This window comes from Mesocricetus auratus, unplaced genomic scaffold (assembly GCF_017639785.1).
Source record: "Mesocricetus auratus isolate SY011 unplaced genomic scaffold, BCM_Maur_2.0 Super-Scaffold_100081, whole genome shotgun sequence".
Lineage (NCBI taxonomy): Eukaryota > Metazoa > Chordata > Mammalia > Rodentia > Cricetidae > Mesocricetus > Mesocricetus auratus.
Genome location: NW_024429237.1, coordinates 1,487,262 through 1,501,745, shown reverse-complemented (window position 1 = coordinate 1,501,745; position 14,484 = coordinate 1,487,262). Strand labels below are relative to the sequence as shown.

Sequence of the window (14,484 nt, the reverse complement as noted above, 5' to 3'; positions counted from 1 at the left end):
CAGGAGTGGTTTCCACAGTAACCGGTGACTTTAGCTGATCCTTGGAGCACCAGATGGAGACAGAACAATAGAAGAGGAAAGAAAAGAGAATTTTAGCAATTTTATCATTCCCTAAACAGTGCTTTTTACTTCGGTTTTAATCAGTTTTGGGCCTGGCTTGGGAAGCAGGAAGGGGGTAAGCAGAGTGCTTCCTGGGCTTGACAACAGACCCTGCTGATGTGGCCTGTGAGGAGGCCCCACTCCAGGCCTGAAGCAGAGTCTTCATCCTCTGAGGAGCCCCCGCTCTGGAGACGATAAAGCTAAACAGTAAAGGAAGCTGCAGGGGGCCAGTTTGGGCCTTGGGATGGGGGTCCCCATGTTCCAGGTGTCCTCTGTCCACCTGTGTCTGTTAGGGAAGCTGAGGAGGGGTGGCTTCCCTGGCCTGGAGCAGTGGTGTAGGAGCCCACATTAACCATCCCTTGGGTCCCAGAGAAGAGCAGAGCTAGAAGCCCAGGGCTCCACTGACTGATGTCTCCACCGGGCTTCCAGCTCAGCTTCCCAGGTCCTTACCTGACTTTTAGTGAGTGGACTTTTAGTTAGTGGGGCTTTGGGCAGCTGTTTGAGAACCCACAGAGGGAGGCAGCCTCCTGTGCACATCCTGTCTGGCACCCCAAAAGCAGTCTACATCCCTGGCAGGCTGAGTACCCACATTCCCAGATGTCCATCCTTTGAGATTCTGTTGTCCTGACCACAGGTCACATGCAGCATTGTGCATTGAAATTAATTAGAGGAGAGTTGGGGCTGGAGAGAGAATTCCATGGAAGACTCTCACCTAACATTCTCAATGGCCTAGGTTGAATCCCCACACCTTATTCCAAAGTCCACATTTCAAGTGTTCATGCTTGTAAACTATGCTATCAGTGAGACGCCATTGCCACAGAAAATTCTAGAGGATATTTGAAGCTCAAGCCTTACTTTTATTTGTGTGCGCACATGCATGGATGTGTGTAATATGCATGGATGGGCTGCATCCAGTCTGTTCTCCCTCCACCATTATGTAGGCTTAGGGGTTAAATTCAGGTCACAGGGCTGTATGCTGGGACTAAAGAAGCCAGACACTGCCCGCATCTCCGGTCTCTAATGCTTGTGTGTAGTATCGCTGTTTCACAGGGGGCACTTATTGCAGTCCAAACCAGAGCCTGAGGGACAGGGTCTGGCTTGACCTGACCTGACTATTAATGGTTTTGTCTTTTGAATAGTTTGAGCCCAGAGCTTCAGGCATGCTAGGCAAAGACTACACCCCCAGCCAAATAGTGGTGGGTTTTCTATTTTTGTTTTGTTTTTGAGCCAGGATCTCTCTGTAATATAGACTGGCTTCAACCTTGTTGCCCTTCCATCAGCCTCCTGGGTGTTGGGATTGCTAGCAGGTTTCAGCACATCTGGATCCAATAGTATTTTTTGTGTGTCTGAGTTATGAGACAGGATCTTTTTTTAAAGATTTATTTATTTATTACATATGCAGTGTTCTGCCTACATGGCAGAAGAGGGCACCAGATTGAATTATAGAAGGTTGTGAGCCACCATGTGGTTGCTGGGAATTGAACTCAGGCCCTCTAGAAGAGAAGTCAGTGCTCTTAACCTCTGAGCCATCTCTCCAGCCCATGAGACAGGATCTTGCTCTGTAGCCTAGGCTGGCCTGGCACTCACTGTGAAGTCCTAAGTGTGTCTTCAGATTCCCAGCAAACTTCTTGCCTCGGTCTCCTAAATGCTGAGATGATAAGCATAAGCCACCAGTCTGCCAGTGTGTGTGTGTGTGTGTGTGTGTGTGTGTGTGTGTGTGTGTTTGAGTGTGTGAGTGTGTGTGAGTGTGTGTGTGTGTGTGTGTGTACGTGTGAGACAGGGTGTCTTAATGTAACCATAGTTGTGCTGGAACTCACTATGTAGACCAGGCTGGCCTCCAGCTGACAGAGATCCACCTACTGGGATTAAAGGCATGCACCACCATTCCTGGCTCTAATAGTATTTTAAATATTGGAAAATTTCACATGAAATTCTGCCTGGATTTCTGACTTCTTTTGAAAAGCTGGCCACTCCAGCTGCCTGGGCCTTCACCCTAAGCTAGCAGACTGACTCTAAGCAGAGCATAGGCATTCCCAGCCACCCTGCCTCCTCATGACTGCAGCAAAGCAATAAGGAGGAACACAAACTCTTAACCACTCCCCAAATCAGAGCCCCCATTGAGTCATCTGAGTTATGACCTCAAGCAAGCCAAGGTCACCCATCCTGTGTGTACCTGGCATCAGCGTGGGCTTGGGACAAGGATAGAATGATCTGGTGTGTATGATCTGCTGTTGGCACTGTCTGGTCCTGTGGACACAGTCTGGTCTGTGACACAGCTCCAAGATGCCCCCGGTTACAACATCAGGGGTCCTCATTTTGTTGTGAAGGTACTGCCAGGTATACCCAAGCAAGCGAACAGGTCTGGAGAAGAGTCCTGAATTCCCCCCTGGGCAGGAAATCAGAGTGGAGCCTTTGATGGAGGGCGTTGCCAAGCAGCCAGCCCCAGGGGTCCACCCTGTGTGTACTGAGTGTTCCCTGCCAGGAGGGCCCTATACACGGGAAAGCAGCGCCCCCTGCTGGCTCCCTGGGGGAAGCAATGCCCACTGCAGGGAGCTTCAGGCTCTTTACCCCAGTCAGTCTGGTTCCCTGAAGGCCCAGGATTGTGCTGGGTGGGTGGGCTCTGGCCCCCTCCCCCAGACCTGGCTCCGTAAGAACCGAAGCCATGTGGTTCCCTGCCCCCAGCCTTTCAGCCTGAGGGACAGGACGTTGGCTGGGATGTACAGACGTGAATTTCTGCTTTTAATCCAAAGAGACAGAAAGAAAACTCAGCAAGAACTCAATGGGCCACCCCCACCCTACTCCCCCAACCCCTGTGGGTACAAAAGCCCCAGCCTGGCACCCTCCCCACCTTCCAGGTCCCACACAAAACCTAAACAATTGCAAACATGGCCAGATCCCAGGTCTTTGCCAGTGCCAGCCACGGGGGTCCCACCCGCTGGGCACGGTGCCCACGGGAAGGCCAGCTGGACTTGGGCACTGGGGACTGGGTCTGGGGGGGATTCCCTCAGAGGGTGGGGAGAATGGGGTCAGCTGCCCAGCACCCTGGCTCCTCCTCTTGAGCTCGCTGTAGAGGTTGGGGAGCATAGGGCGGGGGACGGGGGGAGAGATGGGACTTGCCCCAGCTGTTCTCATTGTCGCCTTTTTTTTTCCTGGTCCCGTTTCAGTCCTGGTTCCTCTGATTAAGATCAACAAAGAAACAACAAAATAATAATAAAAAAAAGAGGTTCCTCAAAAGGGGGGAGAAGAAATTTTGAGACATGGAAATATCCCCCAGCCCAGCCCCACCGAAAAGCAAAACTTAGACGTCGTCAGCCACTCAGCCCTTCCCTCCTCCAGCCCGGGTACCCTGCGGTCCAAAGCAGCCCAGTTCTGGGAGCCCTCGGAAGGGGTCTCAGCGGAGCTGTACACCAGCAGCCAAGCAGAAAGAAGCATGCTAAGCGGACTCTGCTAAGCAAAGGACAAACAGAAAGGATGCAACAGACTGCCTTCCTCCCAGCTTCCTTCCCGGGAAGGAGCAGCCAGTTCGCTGGCCTGCCACCCCTGCGGTTCCTGGGGACCCCACCCTCCCGCTGGACTTAAGCTTCCCTAGGAGCCCAGAGGAACAGCTCGTAAGAATGGTGGGAGTAGACACTCGAGCTCACCTCCGGACTTCGCCCCTCCCTCCTCTCCCTCTCGCCCTTCCTGGGAGCCTCTGCTCAGGCTTCTGTCCCCAGCTGCTCTGGACCAGGCGAGGATGGCCCCGGGGTGGGCAGGGGATGTTCCCTGGCGCTAGCTGAATTCAGCGTTGAGGCCAGAATGGAGGGTGTTCTGCCACCCCACTCTGAACCGCACGGGCAGTTCTCGGGCTGGACCCCCTCTGTACAGCACACAGGAACAAGTCAGAATGCTCCGGACTGGACGCTCAGCCCGGCACAGGCACCCTCTACCATCCCCGCAGGCCGCGAGGGCTGCCCTCTGCCACGCCCCTAGTGAAGGGAGCCGGCCCCAGGTCGCCCCGCACCCCAGCACTGCATGCAGGTGCCCTCGCTCCGCCCCTCTGCCCTGCCCCTGCCCCTGCCGCGCGCAGCCCTCCGGGGCCGGCTGAGAGTGGAGCAGAAAGGGCCCTGGAGCCGAGCGAGGAGGACCAGGCAGCCTCCACCTGTGCTAGGTAGGCGTCCAGCTCTCGAGACCTTGAGTTCCTGTGGAGGGTGGGGGGTGTCATTCTTTTAAAAGAGTGTCCCGGAGCTTTCTGGTCCCCCTCCCTTCCCACCACACCCATGGCCACTTCTCCCTAGATTTTAGCTGTAATGTCTTTCCTCTTTATTTAGGGGTGGGGCAGTCATTGTTTGGGTCTTTCGCTGTTGCAGTTGGGAACTCCTCCTCTGTTTGAGCAACTTGGGAACAATTTCGTAACACACCACAGGAAGCAGCTCTCCTCCCAGCCCCCTCCTCCTGCAAAGGGTGGCGGAGGCTTGTCCAGAGGGTCTTGAGAAGGCCCCTGGGAGGGGGGGAACGCGAGCACACCAGCCCTCCAGGTGACTGGGCCCCTCTGGCTTGTCTTTCTGTGCCTTAGCCCTCCTTTCCTGCACCTCCCCTCCCAGGCCCATTCTCAAGGCCTTGCGCCTCTCCGGTATGAAAACACAAAGCACAGGTCAGGATCCTCCGAAAAGTCGGTCCAACATTGCACCACGTGGGGGTGGGCTGTGGGCTTTATTTATTGAGAATCGAGTTGGTGAGGCTGCGGCCCTGAGCAGGCGAAGGGCCGCCTGCATGGAGCTCGGGGCTGAGAGCCGGCTGTAGGCAGGGGCGCTGTGTGCAAGTTGAGTGAAGCCCTCCCCTGTGGCGTCCAGAGCCCGGGTGGAGATCCCGCGGGGGGCCTCCCTGTGCGAGGGGAGGGAGCCCCAGGGTGGGGGGCCGGGCGGGCCGGGCGTGACGCGCGGTCAAAGTGCAATGATTTTTTCAGTTCGGTTGGCTAAACAGGGTCAGAGCTAAGAGCTAACGAGAGGGTCCCTGCCCGGCCGCGTGCGCCTCTTCGGTTGGTCGAAGACAGTCGGGCTGCCGGCGCTGTGAGTTTGCGGGGCACACGCCCCGGGCGAGGTCAGAAGCTGCAGGCCAGCTGGGCCGGGGGCCCCCGGGAGGACCGGGATGGGGTAGGGGTGCGCTCCTTTCCCAAGTGGTGTTGTGAGGGACAGGCGAGGGACGATGAGGGCGACTGATGTGGGGACGTATTAGGAGAGGAAACAACCCACAAAAAATATAGGGAAAATTAACCTTTTTTTGTTTTGTTTTGTTTTGATTGAACCAAGTGCAATGCATCAGAGAGTTTTCCTATCTTTGTATGTTAAGAGATTAAGAAAAAAATTCTATTTTTGTTGTAATGTCCTCGCGGCTCTGGGGACGCTAAAAGAACTGGGCCTGCCCTGCCCTTAGCGGGGATGAAAGCTGAGTGTTTTTTTTTTTTTTCCTTTTCCTATTTTGATAGTTCTCTGGGTTTTTTGTTTGTTTGTTTGGTTGGTTGGTTGGTTGATTGGTTGGTTGGTTTTTTGCCGTTTTCCTGCGTTGACGAGGATAATCTGGGGTTTTAATTTGTTTTGTCGTTCGGTTTCGGTGGGAGGGCTGAAGAAAACGTTCACATTTTATATTTTAAAAAACGCCTCGACATTAAAAAAAACCAACACAAGATCAAAAGGAAAAGGACGAGAGAAAATTATTTTTAAGATAATTAAACATAAAAAACCCTGGTGCTTATTACATTATAAAGTACGTTTTTAAAAAACCCACAAACTATTATACATACGTTTATGAATCAATTAAATATTCTGCACTTGTTAGGAACACGCATATCCCTTCTTTGTTGAGTTTAACGGAACGGGACAGCGGCGTGCGCCCCGCAGCTGGGCTGCTCTGGCCGCGGGTCTCCCTGGGCGCCCCCTCCCCTTTTCTCGGCCCCTCCCCCTCCGGGCACTGGGGCGCGGCGGGGGTCCCCGGCCCCCTCTCCCCGCAGAGGTCAATGCCAACGAACAAACGTCCCCTTTCCCTTCCTCCCTACTCCGAGCGCCCTTCTTTGAGCCAGACGCCAACTTGACCCTCACCAGCATTAATCAGGAGCGCGCTCAGCAAGTTGGTAGTTTCCTCCCCAACCCCACCCCACGTTAACACCGCTCTTCCCCTCCCTCCGGGAGGTCCGATGCTCCAGGACAGGTCCAGCCACGCTGACAGGTCGATTTGCCCAGGCCCGCGCACGCACGCACGCACACAGCCCGGCACACGTCCCCACCCCACCCCGCAACCAGCCCTGTCGACTGCCTTACACACCCGCCCCCCGCGCTGGCCGGCCGACCTAGTGCCTTGTTCTCACCCCCGTGCTGGCGGAGCGGACGCCGCGCTCTGGGTCCCAGAGGGGCCGGGTGGCTCAGACGACCCACCGCTTCCCCACCCCGACCGTGCTGAACGGACCCCCCCACGAGAGAAAAATAAAGGAGCAATAAAGTTATAAGAACTTTTGTCCCCCAATCGAGAGCCCTAGGGGCACCCCAGCCCCACCTCTGCTCCCCCCACCCCATCCACCCTCGGGGCGACCCCCCCGCAAGCCAGCCGGGGCCAGCCCCCCGCTTGGCCCCTCTTGGGAGATCCGTGCGCCCCACCAGCACCAGCATCGCGGACCGCAAAGGCCGCCCGTCCCGTCAAACAAGTTTCTTCTTAGGCTAAGAAACGCAGTATATACGAGTATCTCTATATATAGTACTAATGGATTTGGTGTGCTTCCCTTAGCGTCCCCTTCCCTCTGCTCCTCTTCCAGCCTGGTCTCCCTTCTCTGCCCTCCAGCCCCCCCCGTCTCTGCACTGAGATACATAAGAAACAAGGGTAGTTTACTGTCTGTTTTGTTTTCTGGGTTTTCAGTGTCCTAGCGGAATGCAAGTAGGCAGCCAGCCCGTCTGTCCCCTCTCCGCCCGCCCCGCCCCGCCCCGCCCCCGTCACTGCGCTTCTGTTATACCATCTTTGCCTGACTCTCTCCGGCTTCTCCATTGAATGGCTAATGTGTATGTGAAATAAAGAAATAAAGAAAAACAAATGCAAGAGCGCCTGAGTCTTCGTTAACGCGGTTAACAGGATCATGGATCAAGTGCAACCCGTTGGGCTCAGTGGGGTGGGTCTTCCCACACACTGTCCAGGGGCGTCCCGCCTCCAGCAGGGGGCGCAGGCGAGAAGGCTTCCAGACCCTTCCCTACCCGTCGAAGCACCCCTAAAGATCCCATAGTCACTTTGCTTTGTTGGTGCTCTAGCCTCGGCCCAGGGAAGAGGACACTGGTAAGGCCACCTCAAGAAGCCTGTGGAAAGTTTTTGTAAAGTCGGAGGGGCCCCCGAGGCGCCGGTCACCTTTCCAGAGCCACAGGGCGTTTCCTGATCTGGGCTACCTCTGTCCCTTTTACTGGGAGTTCACTGCGCAGCAGGCGAGGCGCCACTGCCTTGGGTCACCGCACCTCAGGACTCAGAGCTGTCTGCTCCATCTTGATGGGTCGCAGCGACCCACTGGGGCCGCCCTCGCAGTCCCCAGGAAGCACGGGCTGCGAGCGCGCAGACTCTACCCTGTGTCGGGCCCCGCAGCGCGCGCCACCCTCCATTCCCCGGTGCGCGGGCGGCTTACGGGGCCCGGGAGCGCTGGGGCCCGAGGTCAGCACAGCCGCCTGGTCTCGCAGCAGCCGCACCAGGAAGCCGATGTACTTCATGGCCAGGCGCAGCACCTCGTTCTTGCTCAGCTTCCTGTCGGGCGGGTGGGTGGGCAGCAGCTTCCTGAGCTCGGCGAAGGCGCCGTTAACGTGCTGCTGCCGCCAGCGCTCTCGGCTGTTGGTGAACACGCGACGAGCCACCTTCTGGGGTTGGTGCCCTGAAGACCCGAGGAACAGCGTCAGCATAGAGACCAAAGGGCACCCACTGCTGTCCTCACTGAACGTCACCAGCGCCCACTCGGGCTGAACCCAAGGTTGCTGAGACTCCTTGATGACAACGATGTGGTCCCTTAAGAAGTCTGTCCTATGGCCTCATTCCGAGCGAGCGTGTTCCTGGGTTTTCAGAGGTTCTCTTCTTGCCTGCTGTGGGCCTGTGGCTGACTGGCGGCCTATCTGATGGCTGTGGTTGTGTGGCCTCATGCCATGCGGTTGTGGCTGTTGTGTGTGTGGCTGAGGTTCTGAGGTTGTCTGTGGTCTCATAGCTCCGTGTGATCCCAGTCCAAGGTTGTCTCTCTCATGACTATGTTTTTGGGTTGTGGAATGTCATCTTGTGGCTGCTATGTCCTGTTGTGACCAGGACTCTAGCTATAATGTTGGGACTCATTCCGTAGCCCAGGCTGGCCTCTGAACTTACTCTCCTGCCTCAGTCTGGATTACAGGGCTGAGCCACCAAGCTAGGCTCAATACCGTGGTGCTCATTGGCTGTCAGTTCTGTGAGTTGTCGTGTGTTGGGGTGTGCAGAGTACAGGTCGGTCAGACATGGGGTGCAAGCGCCCACAAGCACACACACACTCACCCTCAGCAAAGCCCAGGTCACCGTGGTTTGGCCTTCGCTTCAGCCGGCTGTTAGGGAAGATGCCTAAGGGTCCTGCTGGTCCAATGTAGACGCTGTGAGGGGTTGTGTGGCGTGAACACCTTGTAGGCAAAGATCCTGACTACCCACCCTTGGCACTGCCCACAACCCCGGCTCCCTACTGACCTGTTGAGGAAGGGGTGGGGGTGGTAATGCAGGGCCAGGGTGGGCGGAGCCGTTCCGAAGGCAGCTAGCTGCAGCAGGGAGGGCCGCAGGGCACTCAGCTCTGTGGTAGGCACGGCTGCCCCTGTGGGCCTGCTGTGGCCCAGGTTTATCACCGGCACACCTGGAGGCAGCCAGGGGGTGCACGTGCTTCGGTGATCCACCTCTGCAGGAGGGGGCCCAGGTGAGGCGGGCTTGGGGACAGGAGCAGGCTCCGGGTCGGAGGCGCACGGCGGCATCTCTGCTTTCTCAGTCATGGCGGAACCCACCTCTGCCTGGGTCTGGGGTGGGCACATGGACCCCCAAGGATGGAACGCTAACCTGTGGAAGGGAGCAGAGTTACAGGGAAGGCCATCTTTCTCCCACGTGTTGAACCTAACTGAGCTCTCCAATGAGAGCACCTTGAGGAGAGGCAGGGACTGGAGCTCAGAGTCAAAGGCAGATGAGTGGACCTAGCAACTCCAAAGCCCTGAAGCGGGGACCTCCTCCCCGTGACAGCACTGACAGCACTGACCCTGTGAGTGCCTGCTCGGGGTTCTTTGAAAAGGCCTCTCGCCTCTGAGACAATTGCCCATCTTTCAGAATCTCTCCTGCCTGCAGTTGGGGCACAGCGGGGATCCCCCAACTAACCCTGAGACCCCCTGAAACTCCAGGATTCACCCTATGCCACCTCTCCATGGTTGTTCCAGGAGCCTCTACCCTTGCTGAAAGTTCCTCTCACTAACCCTAACCCATCAGCACCCAGATTTTTGCTCCCTATGTAACATGTTTTCGGGGTCTGGGGTGTCCTGCCAGTGTGTGACTCCCCACCTCTCTGCCCTGTCTTCCCCAGCTGGAGAAGCACCCCTGGCTCTTCACTGTGTCCCAGCTGATGAATGAATAAATGAACTAATGAACGCAGAATGCCTCTTTCTTACCCTTGTAGCAGTTCTCCGGCCTGGAGTGCTGTATGGTCAGGGCTGTCAATCCAGGTCAGGAGGTGGTTTCCACTGTCCAGTCCGGCAAGCGTGCCCCAGGTGGTCCCGTTGGGCCTCAGAGCTGGGCTGCGCCACCTCCCGGGCTCCCGCAGGGCCTGAACAGTCTAGGAGGCGGTGTCGTGGTGGGTAACCCCCGAGAGAAAGTGAGCAGCTCCTGGATGGACCCGCCTTTTCCCCGCCCCCGACAGCCTGGCTTCCTCCCTCTTACCCCCTGGCGCAGAGGCCAGAGGATGCTGGGCCTGTGCAGATAAGGGTCTGACTGCCTGGCCACGCCTGATAAGGAGCTGTGCTGACCCCGGAGGAAACCAGCAGGCCGGGATCTCGGAGCGCGCACCTCCTGGCCCACCCCGGCCAGAACGGCTGTCACCCCTCAGGGCTTACTACTCCCCTAGGCACTGGAAGACCCTAGCCCTCAGGAGACCCTGGAACCAAACTCACGCAAAGAGGAAACGGAGCAAGGCTGCCTCTGGAGTCCTCTGCGGTTACTCTGTCTTTGAACCCCACCCCTGCCCAGTGTCTGTGCTGATGGGGGTGGAAGGGGCCCCTTTCCGGTCCTCTGAGGCCCCATGACCCAAGGGCCCCAGCCTGGTTCCTCTTTTTTACACATCCCCGGTGCCCCCATACACACACCCAGGGATAGGGCTCCAGGAGACAATCCCTGCAATGCGGCCTGTGTCTTGACACCACTGTATAGGTGTCTGAGCCCTGTGACACCTCCAAGGTGTTTTCAAGCCCAAGGGGGTGGGTTCGAGAATGTCAGAACCATGTGAGTTTCCCAGAAGCAAGATGCCACACAGCTGGGCGGTGTCCCTTGGTGACGGGTATTCTGAAGTGGTACTCTTAATTCTGGAGACCTGGGAACTGGAGACGGTTGTGTATAAGAGCATGTGTTGCTCTTGCAGAGGTCTTAGGTTCTGTTACCAGGATCCACGTGGATCCCAATCACCATCCTAGCTCCAGTTCTAGGGGATCCTACACCCTCTCAACTCTGGGGGTACCAGAGAAGCACATGGTGCACATATACACATGCAGGGAAAAGCCGTGTACATAAATTTTTAAAAATCCTAGAAAGCCTGCTGAAAGCTCCCAAGAGGTCCAGGCATGGCGATACCCAGATTTAATCCCAGCACTTGGGAGGCAGAGGTAGGAGGATCTCTGAATTTGAGGCCAGCCTGGTTCCAGGACAGTCAGAGCTACACAGAGAAACCCCGCCTCTGGGGTTTAAAAAAAAGGCCTTCCAAGAGATGCTGAGCTCTAGGTGGTACAACAGGCTGGTCCTGCGTCCCATGTAATGTATCTGGTTATTGTAGACACACTTAGGGAGGTACTCAGTGGTCATCCAGCCTCATTAAAGTGCTCAAGTCACTACCCCACTGACTTCCTCCAAAGGAGCTTGTTACAGTGGGCCTCGCTTTATAGTTGGCAGTGAAGGGTGCACATACCCCCAGGGCTGTTTCAGCATTATTACCCTCTACTCTGGGGGGAGAGGGTAGTCTCTTCTTTGGGTGTCTGGGCAGCTGCCTGCTCTGCCTGTGTTCTCAGCAAGCAAACCCCTATTGAGGAGCAGGCAGGGCAGGAAGCACCTGGTCTACAGCGGATGCACAGAGTGCCTGCTTCCGGCTTGGTTTCCGCCACCACACCAACTGGGGAGAGCTGGGCCCAAGAAACCAGGCAATAAGAGATTGCAGGGGGACTTGTGCAGTGCTGGGTGGTGGGGGAAATGTCTGGACAGTCAGAGGGGAGGCAGCTGGGTGACAGGCAAGCATGCTTGCAGCTGCCGCCCTGTGGCCATCTGACGAACTGCTCTCCCCAACTGCCAGTTCAGTTTCCAAGTCAGGACAGACAGCTGCAGTCAGTCAGGGACAACCCCCGGACAGGCGGTCCCTCAGACAGACCACCTCCCCACACAGAATGACAACCAGCAGAGAGCCATAAGTCTTTATTGTCTCAGTCCACACCTGGCCCAGCAGTGCCCCCTCCAGCAGCCTCTGGTCCGGGGGAGATCCTGGTGGTCTCTGGACAGTCTGTGCAGGGAGTATCCACAGAGGCCACAGGGGCCGCAGGGCTGTGTGAATAACAGCACTGGTCCCCTCGCTGACAAGTACCCTAGGGGGAAAACGGGGGGAAAGCACCAGGCTGTGAGCCCCTCGCCCTGGCTGTGCCAATCAGCCTGTCCCTTGGCTGGGTGGCAGGGAGGGAGGAAGAAGTCACCTCCTTGAACCGTTTGCAAGGAAAGGTCTTGAGGCGAGCTGCCCGCTGGGCTGGGTCCTCAGCTGGCTCCTTCCGTTTATTCTGCAGCAGCTTCCGCCTCTCCTCCGGGTCCTTCCTTGCTGCCTTGCACCTGTGCAGAGACAGCGGCTGGTACCCATTTGGCCTTTGCCCAACCCAGCCCACCTCTGCAACATTAACAAGTACCCTGGCCGGGCGCGGGGCCGGGGACCCCAGTTGGCTTCTGGATTGGCCTGGAAGCGCTTGAGTCCTTGCTGGCGGGAGCTGGGGTTGGCGTCTTTCCGGATGTTGAAGTTGGCCTTCAGCCTGCACAGATGGGTGGAGGCTGGAGGCAGCAGCCATGCAGGGTGAACAGACAGCCCCAGAACCTGCCCACCCGAGGCAGCACCACAGGTCCACCAGGCTCAGAGTTCTTCCACTGTCAGTAACACCTGCATTTCCTAGTGAATTTCTGACAAAGTGGCCTGGATCTGTCTCATGGACCTGGTTTTACAGCACCAGAGACAGACAGTCAACAAGACAAACCAGAAGTAACCAGGGCTAGGGGTGTGACCCAGGAAGAGAACTTGCCCAGTAAGCATAAGGTTCTAGGTCCCATCCCTAGCACCACAAAGAAATAAAAATAATAAAGTCATACTGTGTCAGAACATGCCACTCAGAAACTGTTTTGGTAAAAGCTTTAAGTCAGGGTGCAGTGCTTGACAGTGTGGTCCAGTCCACAAGGCTTCTCTGAAGTGACAGGGAAGGGCCCCAGGTGGGAAAGACTGTTCTGGGTTCAGGCTGCTATGAGGAGAGCAGCCATGGAAGGTTGTATGCTCTGTCCTCTGACCCAGACTCTCACGGGACAGTACAAGTGGAATGGGAAGGGCACAGGACAAGGACGGAAGGGTTTCCCTGGAACAGTGTCTGACTCTGTGTACATGTGCCTGCTACGCCTGTGGGGTAGCCTGTTCCCTAGGCACGTCTGTCCATACCTGGGCTCCACGGCCAGAATTCGGAATGCTGGGCTGCTTTCTGACAGCCGCTCCCGTTTCACTGGACACTCCTTCTCCTGGGGACAGAGGTTGAGGAGATGCTAGACCTGGGGTGCACCCAAGTCACCATCCCTTCATTGCCCTCCTGCCTCGAATCAAGGGTCAACTGCCCTCACCCAGCAACGCATGATGTCCCAGAGGGCTAGCGGGGGAGCATCTGTCTTCACTGCATTCTTACAGGCATGGGAGAGAGAGACTCGGAAGCCAGCGTGGAGGAGAGCTGACCTGGGTGAACAGACCACGAGGGGAGGCTAGACCCCAAAGCAGGTCACGTGGCATGGCATGTCTGTTTTTTTTCACAGGAAAAACATGTCATTGACTGTGACATCAAAACCACTTATTGGAAGCTAGAGAGATGTCCCAGTGGTTAAGAGCACTTGCAGCTCTTGGAGAAGACCCTGGGTTTCGAACCTAGTATCCACAACCACAGCAAACAAGCCTCTGTAACTCCAGTCCTGGGGAACCTGACGCCCTCTTCTGGCCTCCTTAGGCACTGCATGCACATGGTGTACTAACACACATCCATAACAACTCAACAACAAAGCACCTGCTGGGCTCACGTGCTCTCAGCTCTGCCCTAGGCACACACTAGACTCTGACGGTGCAAGCTGCCCCCAAAGGCCTCACCGGAGCTGCAGAAGGCTGGGCGTGTTGCAGCGGATGGTGCTGCTCAGATGGTCCAGTGTGTAGTAGAGAGGGACGTCGGGAAGTTCCTGAGGTAAGGGTAGACTAGCATGGAGTGCTGGCAGGAAGGTGGGCACAGAGGAGTCCCCTCTCCGTGTAGGCGTCCCCTATGTACGTCCAGTTCATACCTCAGTAACAACACTCAGGACACCTTGGATCCGCTTGGAGGTGTGGAAGCGGCCAGGATTAGTGGTCACCGCATCAAGAACTCGGCCCACAAAGTCTAGGTCATGGATGGGGTCTGCCCACATGGGGCCTCCAAGCTGTGGACACACAGGATACAGATGAGCAGGGGATAAATGCGTGAGGGCTGGGGCTCTGGCCTTTCTCTGCCCTGGGCCCACCTGGTGTCGCTGCCCACAGTGTTCACACTCAGGAGTCACTGGAGGACCACAGGCCGCAGAGAACTTGATCCTGCAAGGAGAGGTAGTTTAAGGAGAACCTGCTGGAAGAGTGGGGACCTAGGACATCCTTCCAACCCAAAACACCCTTGTTCACCTGCCACCAGGGTCTCCCGACGCTTTGCCAAGGCGTTGCAGATAGAAGGCTCCACAACCCACACACTGGTACACCAGGGCCTGCTTGCTGTAGAAGCCCAGGAAAGGCCATGAGTTCCTGATGTGGTTACTGTTGCACCCTTCCCCCATGGGGGTCTGTCGACTGCTTGTTACTAGGGGCTTTTAGCAAAACACTTCTCATCCCCTCCTCCCATTAAGGCCTGCATGCAAGTTCCTGTTTAT

At 56.6% G+C, this 14,484-nt stretch overlaps 3 protein-coding genes across 10 annotated transcripts in view; 1 reads left to right on the top strand and 2 right to left on the bottom strand.

Annotated features, from left to right (window-relative positions):
* Nfix (nuclear factor I X) overlaps positions 1-3,320 on the top strand; it is a gene marked incomplete at its 3' end in the record, with an annotated part of 91,015 nt that extends 87,695 nt beyond the window's left edge. Inside the window, 1 exon segment of the mRNA NM_001281939.1 lies at positions 3,264-3,320.
* A 3,830-nt stretch (positions 3,321-7,150) lies between these two features.
* Positions 7,151-10,293, bottom strand: Lyl1 (LYL1 basic helix-loop-helix family member). Its single transcript, XM_005087307.4, has 5 exons — positions 10,236-10,293; positions 9,738-9,901; positions 8,785-9,141; positions 8,602-8,693; positions 7,151-7,963 (listed from the first exon to the last, which is right to left on the bottom strand). Exons 3-5 carry the CDS (start codon positions 9,114-9,116, stop codon positions 7,551-7,553), a joined length of 837 nt encoding a protein of 278 aa, XP_005087364.1. The 5' UTR covers positions 9,117-9,141; positions 9,738-9,901; positions 10,236-10,293; the 3' UTR covers positions 7,151-7,550.
* Positions 10,294-11,721: 1,428 nt separating this feature from the next.
* Trmt1 (tRNA methyltransferase 1) overlaps positions 11,722-14,484 on the bottom strand; it is an 11,703-nt gene continuing 8,940 nt past the window's right edge. For 7 of the 8 annotated variants that reach the window (XM_013126164.3, XM_013126166.3, XM_040736790.1 and 4 more), the window contains 9 exons: positions 14,243-14,329; positions 14,089-14,158; positions 13,873-14,007; positions 13,688-13,773; positions 13,177-13,285; positions 13,001-13,077; positions 12,213-12,332; positions 12,009-12,138; positions 11,722-11,903 (listed from right to left, as the gene is read on the bottom strand). In XM_013126164.3, the coding sequence (XP_012981618.1) occupies positions 11,745-11,903; positions 12,009-12,138; positions 12,213-12,332; positions 13,001-13,077; positions 13,177-13,285; positions 13,688-13,773; positions 13,873-14,007; positions 14,089-14,158; positions 14,243-14,329 (973 nt within the window). In that variant the 3' untranslated portion in view covers positions 11,722-11,744. Of the gene's footprint in view, positions 11,904-12,008; positions 12,139-12,212; positions 12,352-13,000; positions 13,078-13,176; positions 13,286-13,687; positions 13,774-13,872; positions 14,008-14,088; positions 14,159-14,242; positions 14,330-14,484 lie in introns of all 8 variants that reach the window. The other variant, XR_005873487.1, reaches the window with a different exon arrangement.

Bases quoted from the DNA above. Each gene is read 5' to 3' on its own strand.
- Lyl1 (XM_005087307.4), bottom strand. From the start codon at position 9,116: ATGTGCCCACCCCAGACCCAGGCAGAGGTGGGTTCCGCCATGACTGAG. The intron at 8,694-8,784 runs GTCAGTAGGGAG...AACCCCTCACAG, and splicing joins CCCCACCCCTTCCTCAACAG to CGTCTACATTGGACCAGCAG. The intron at 7,964-8,601 runs GTGAGTGTGTGT...TCGGGTCTTCAG, and splicing joins TGACCTGGGCTTTGCTGAGG to GGCACCAACCCCAGAAGGTG.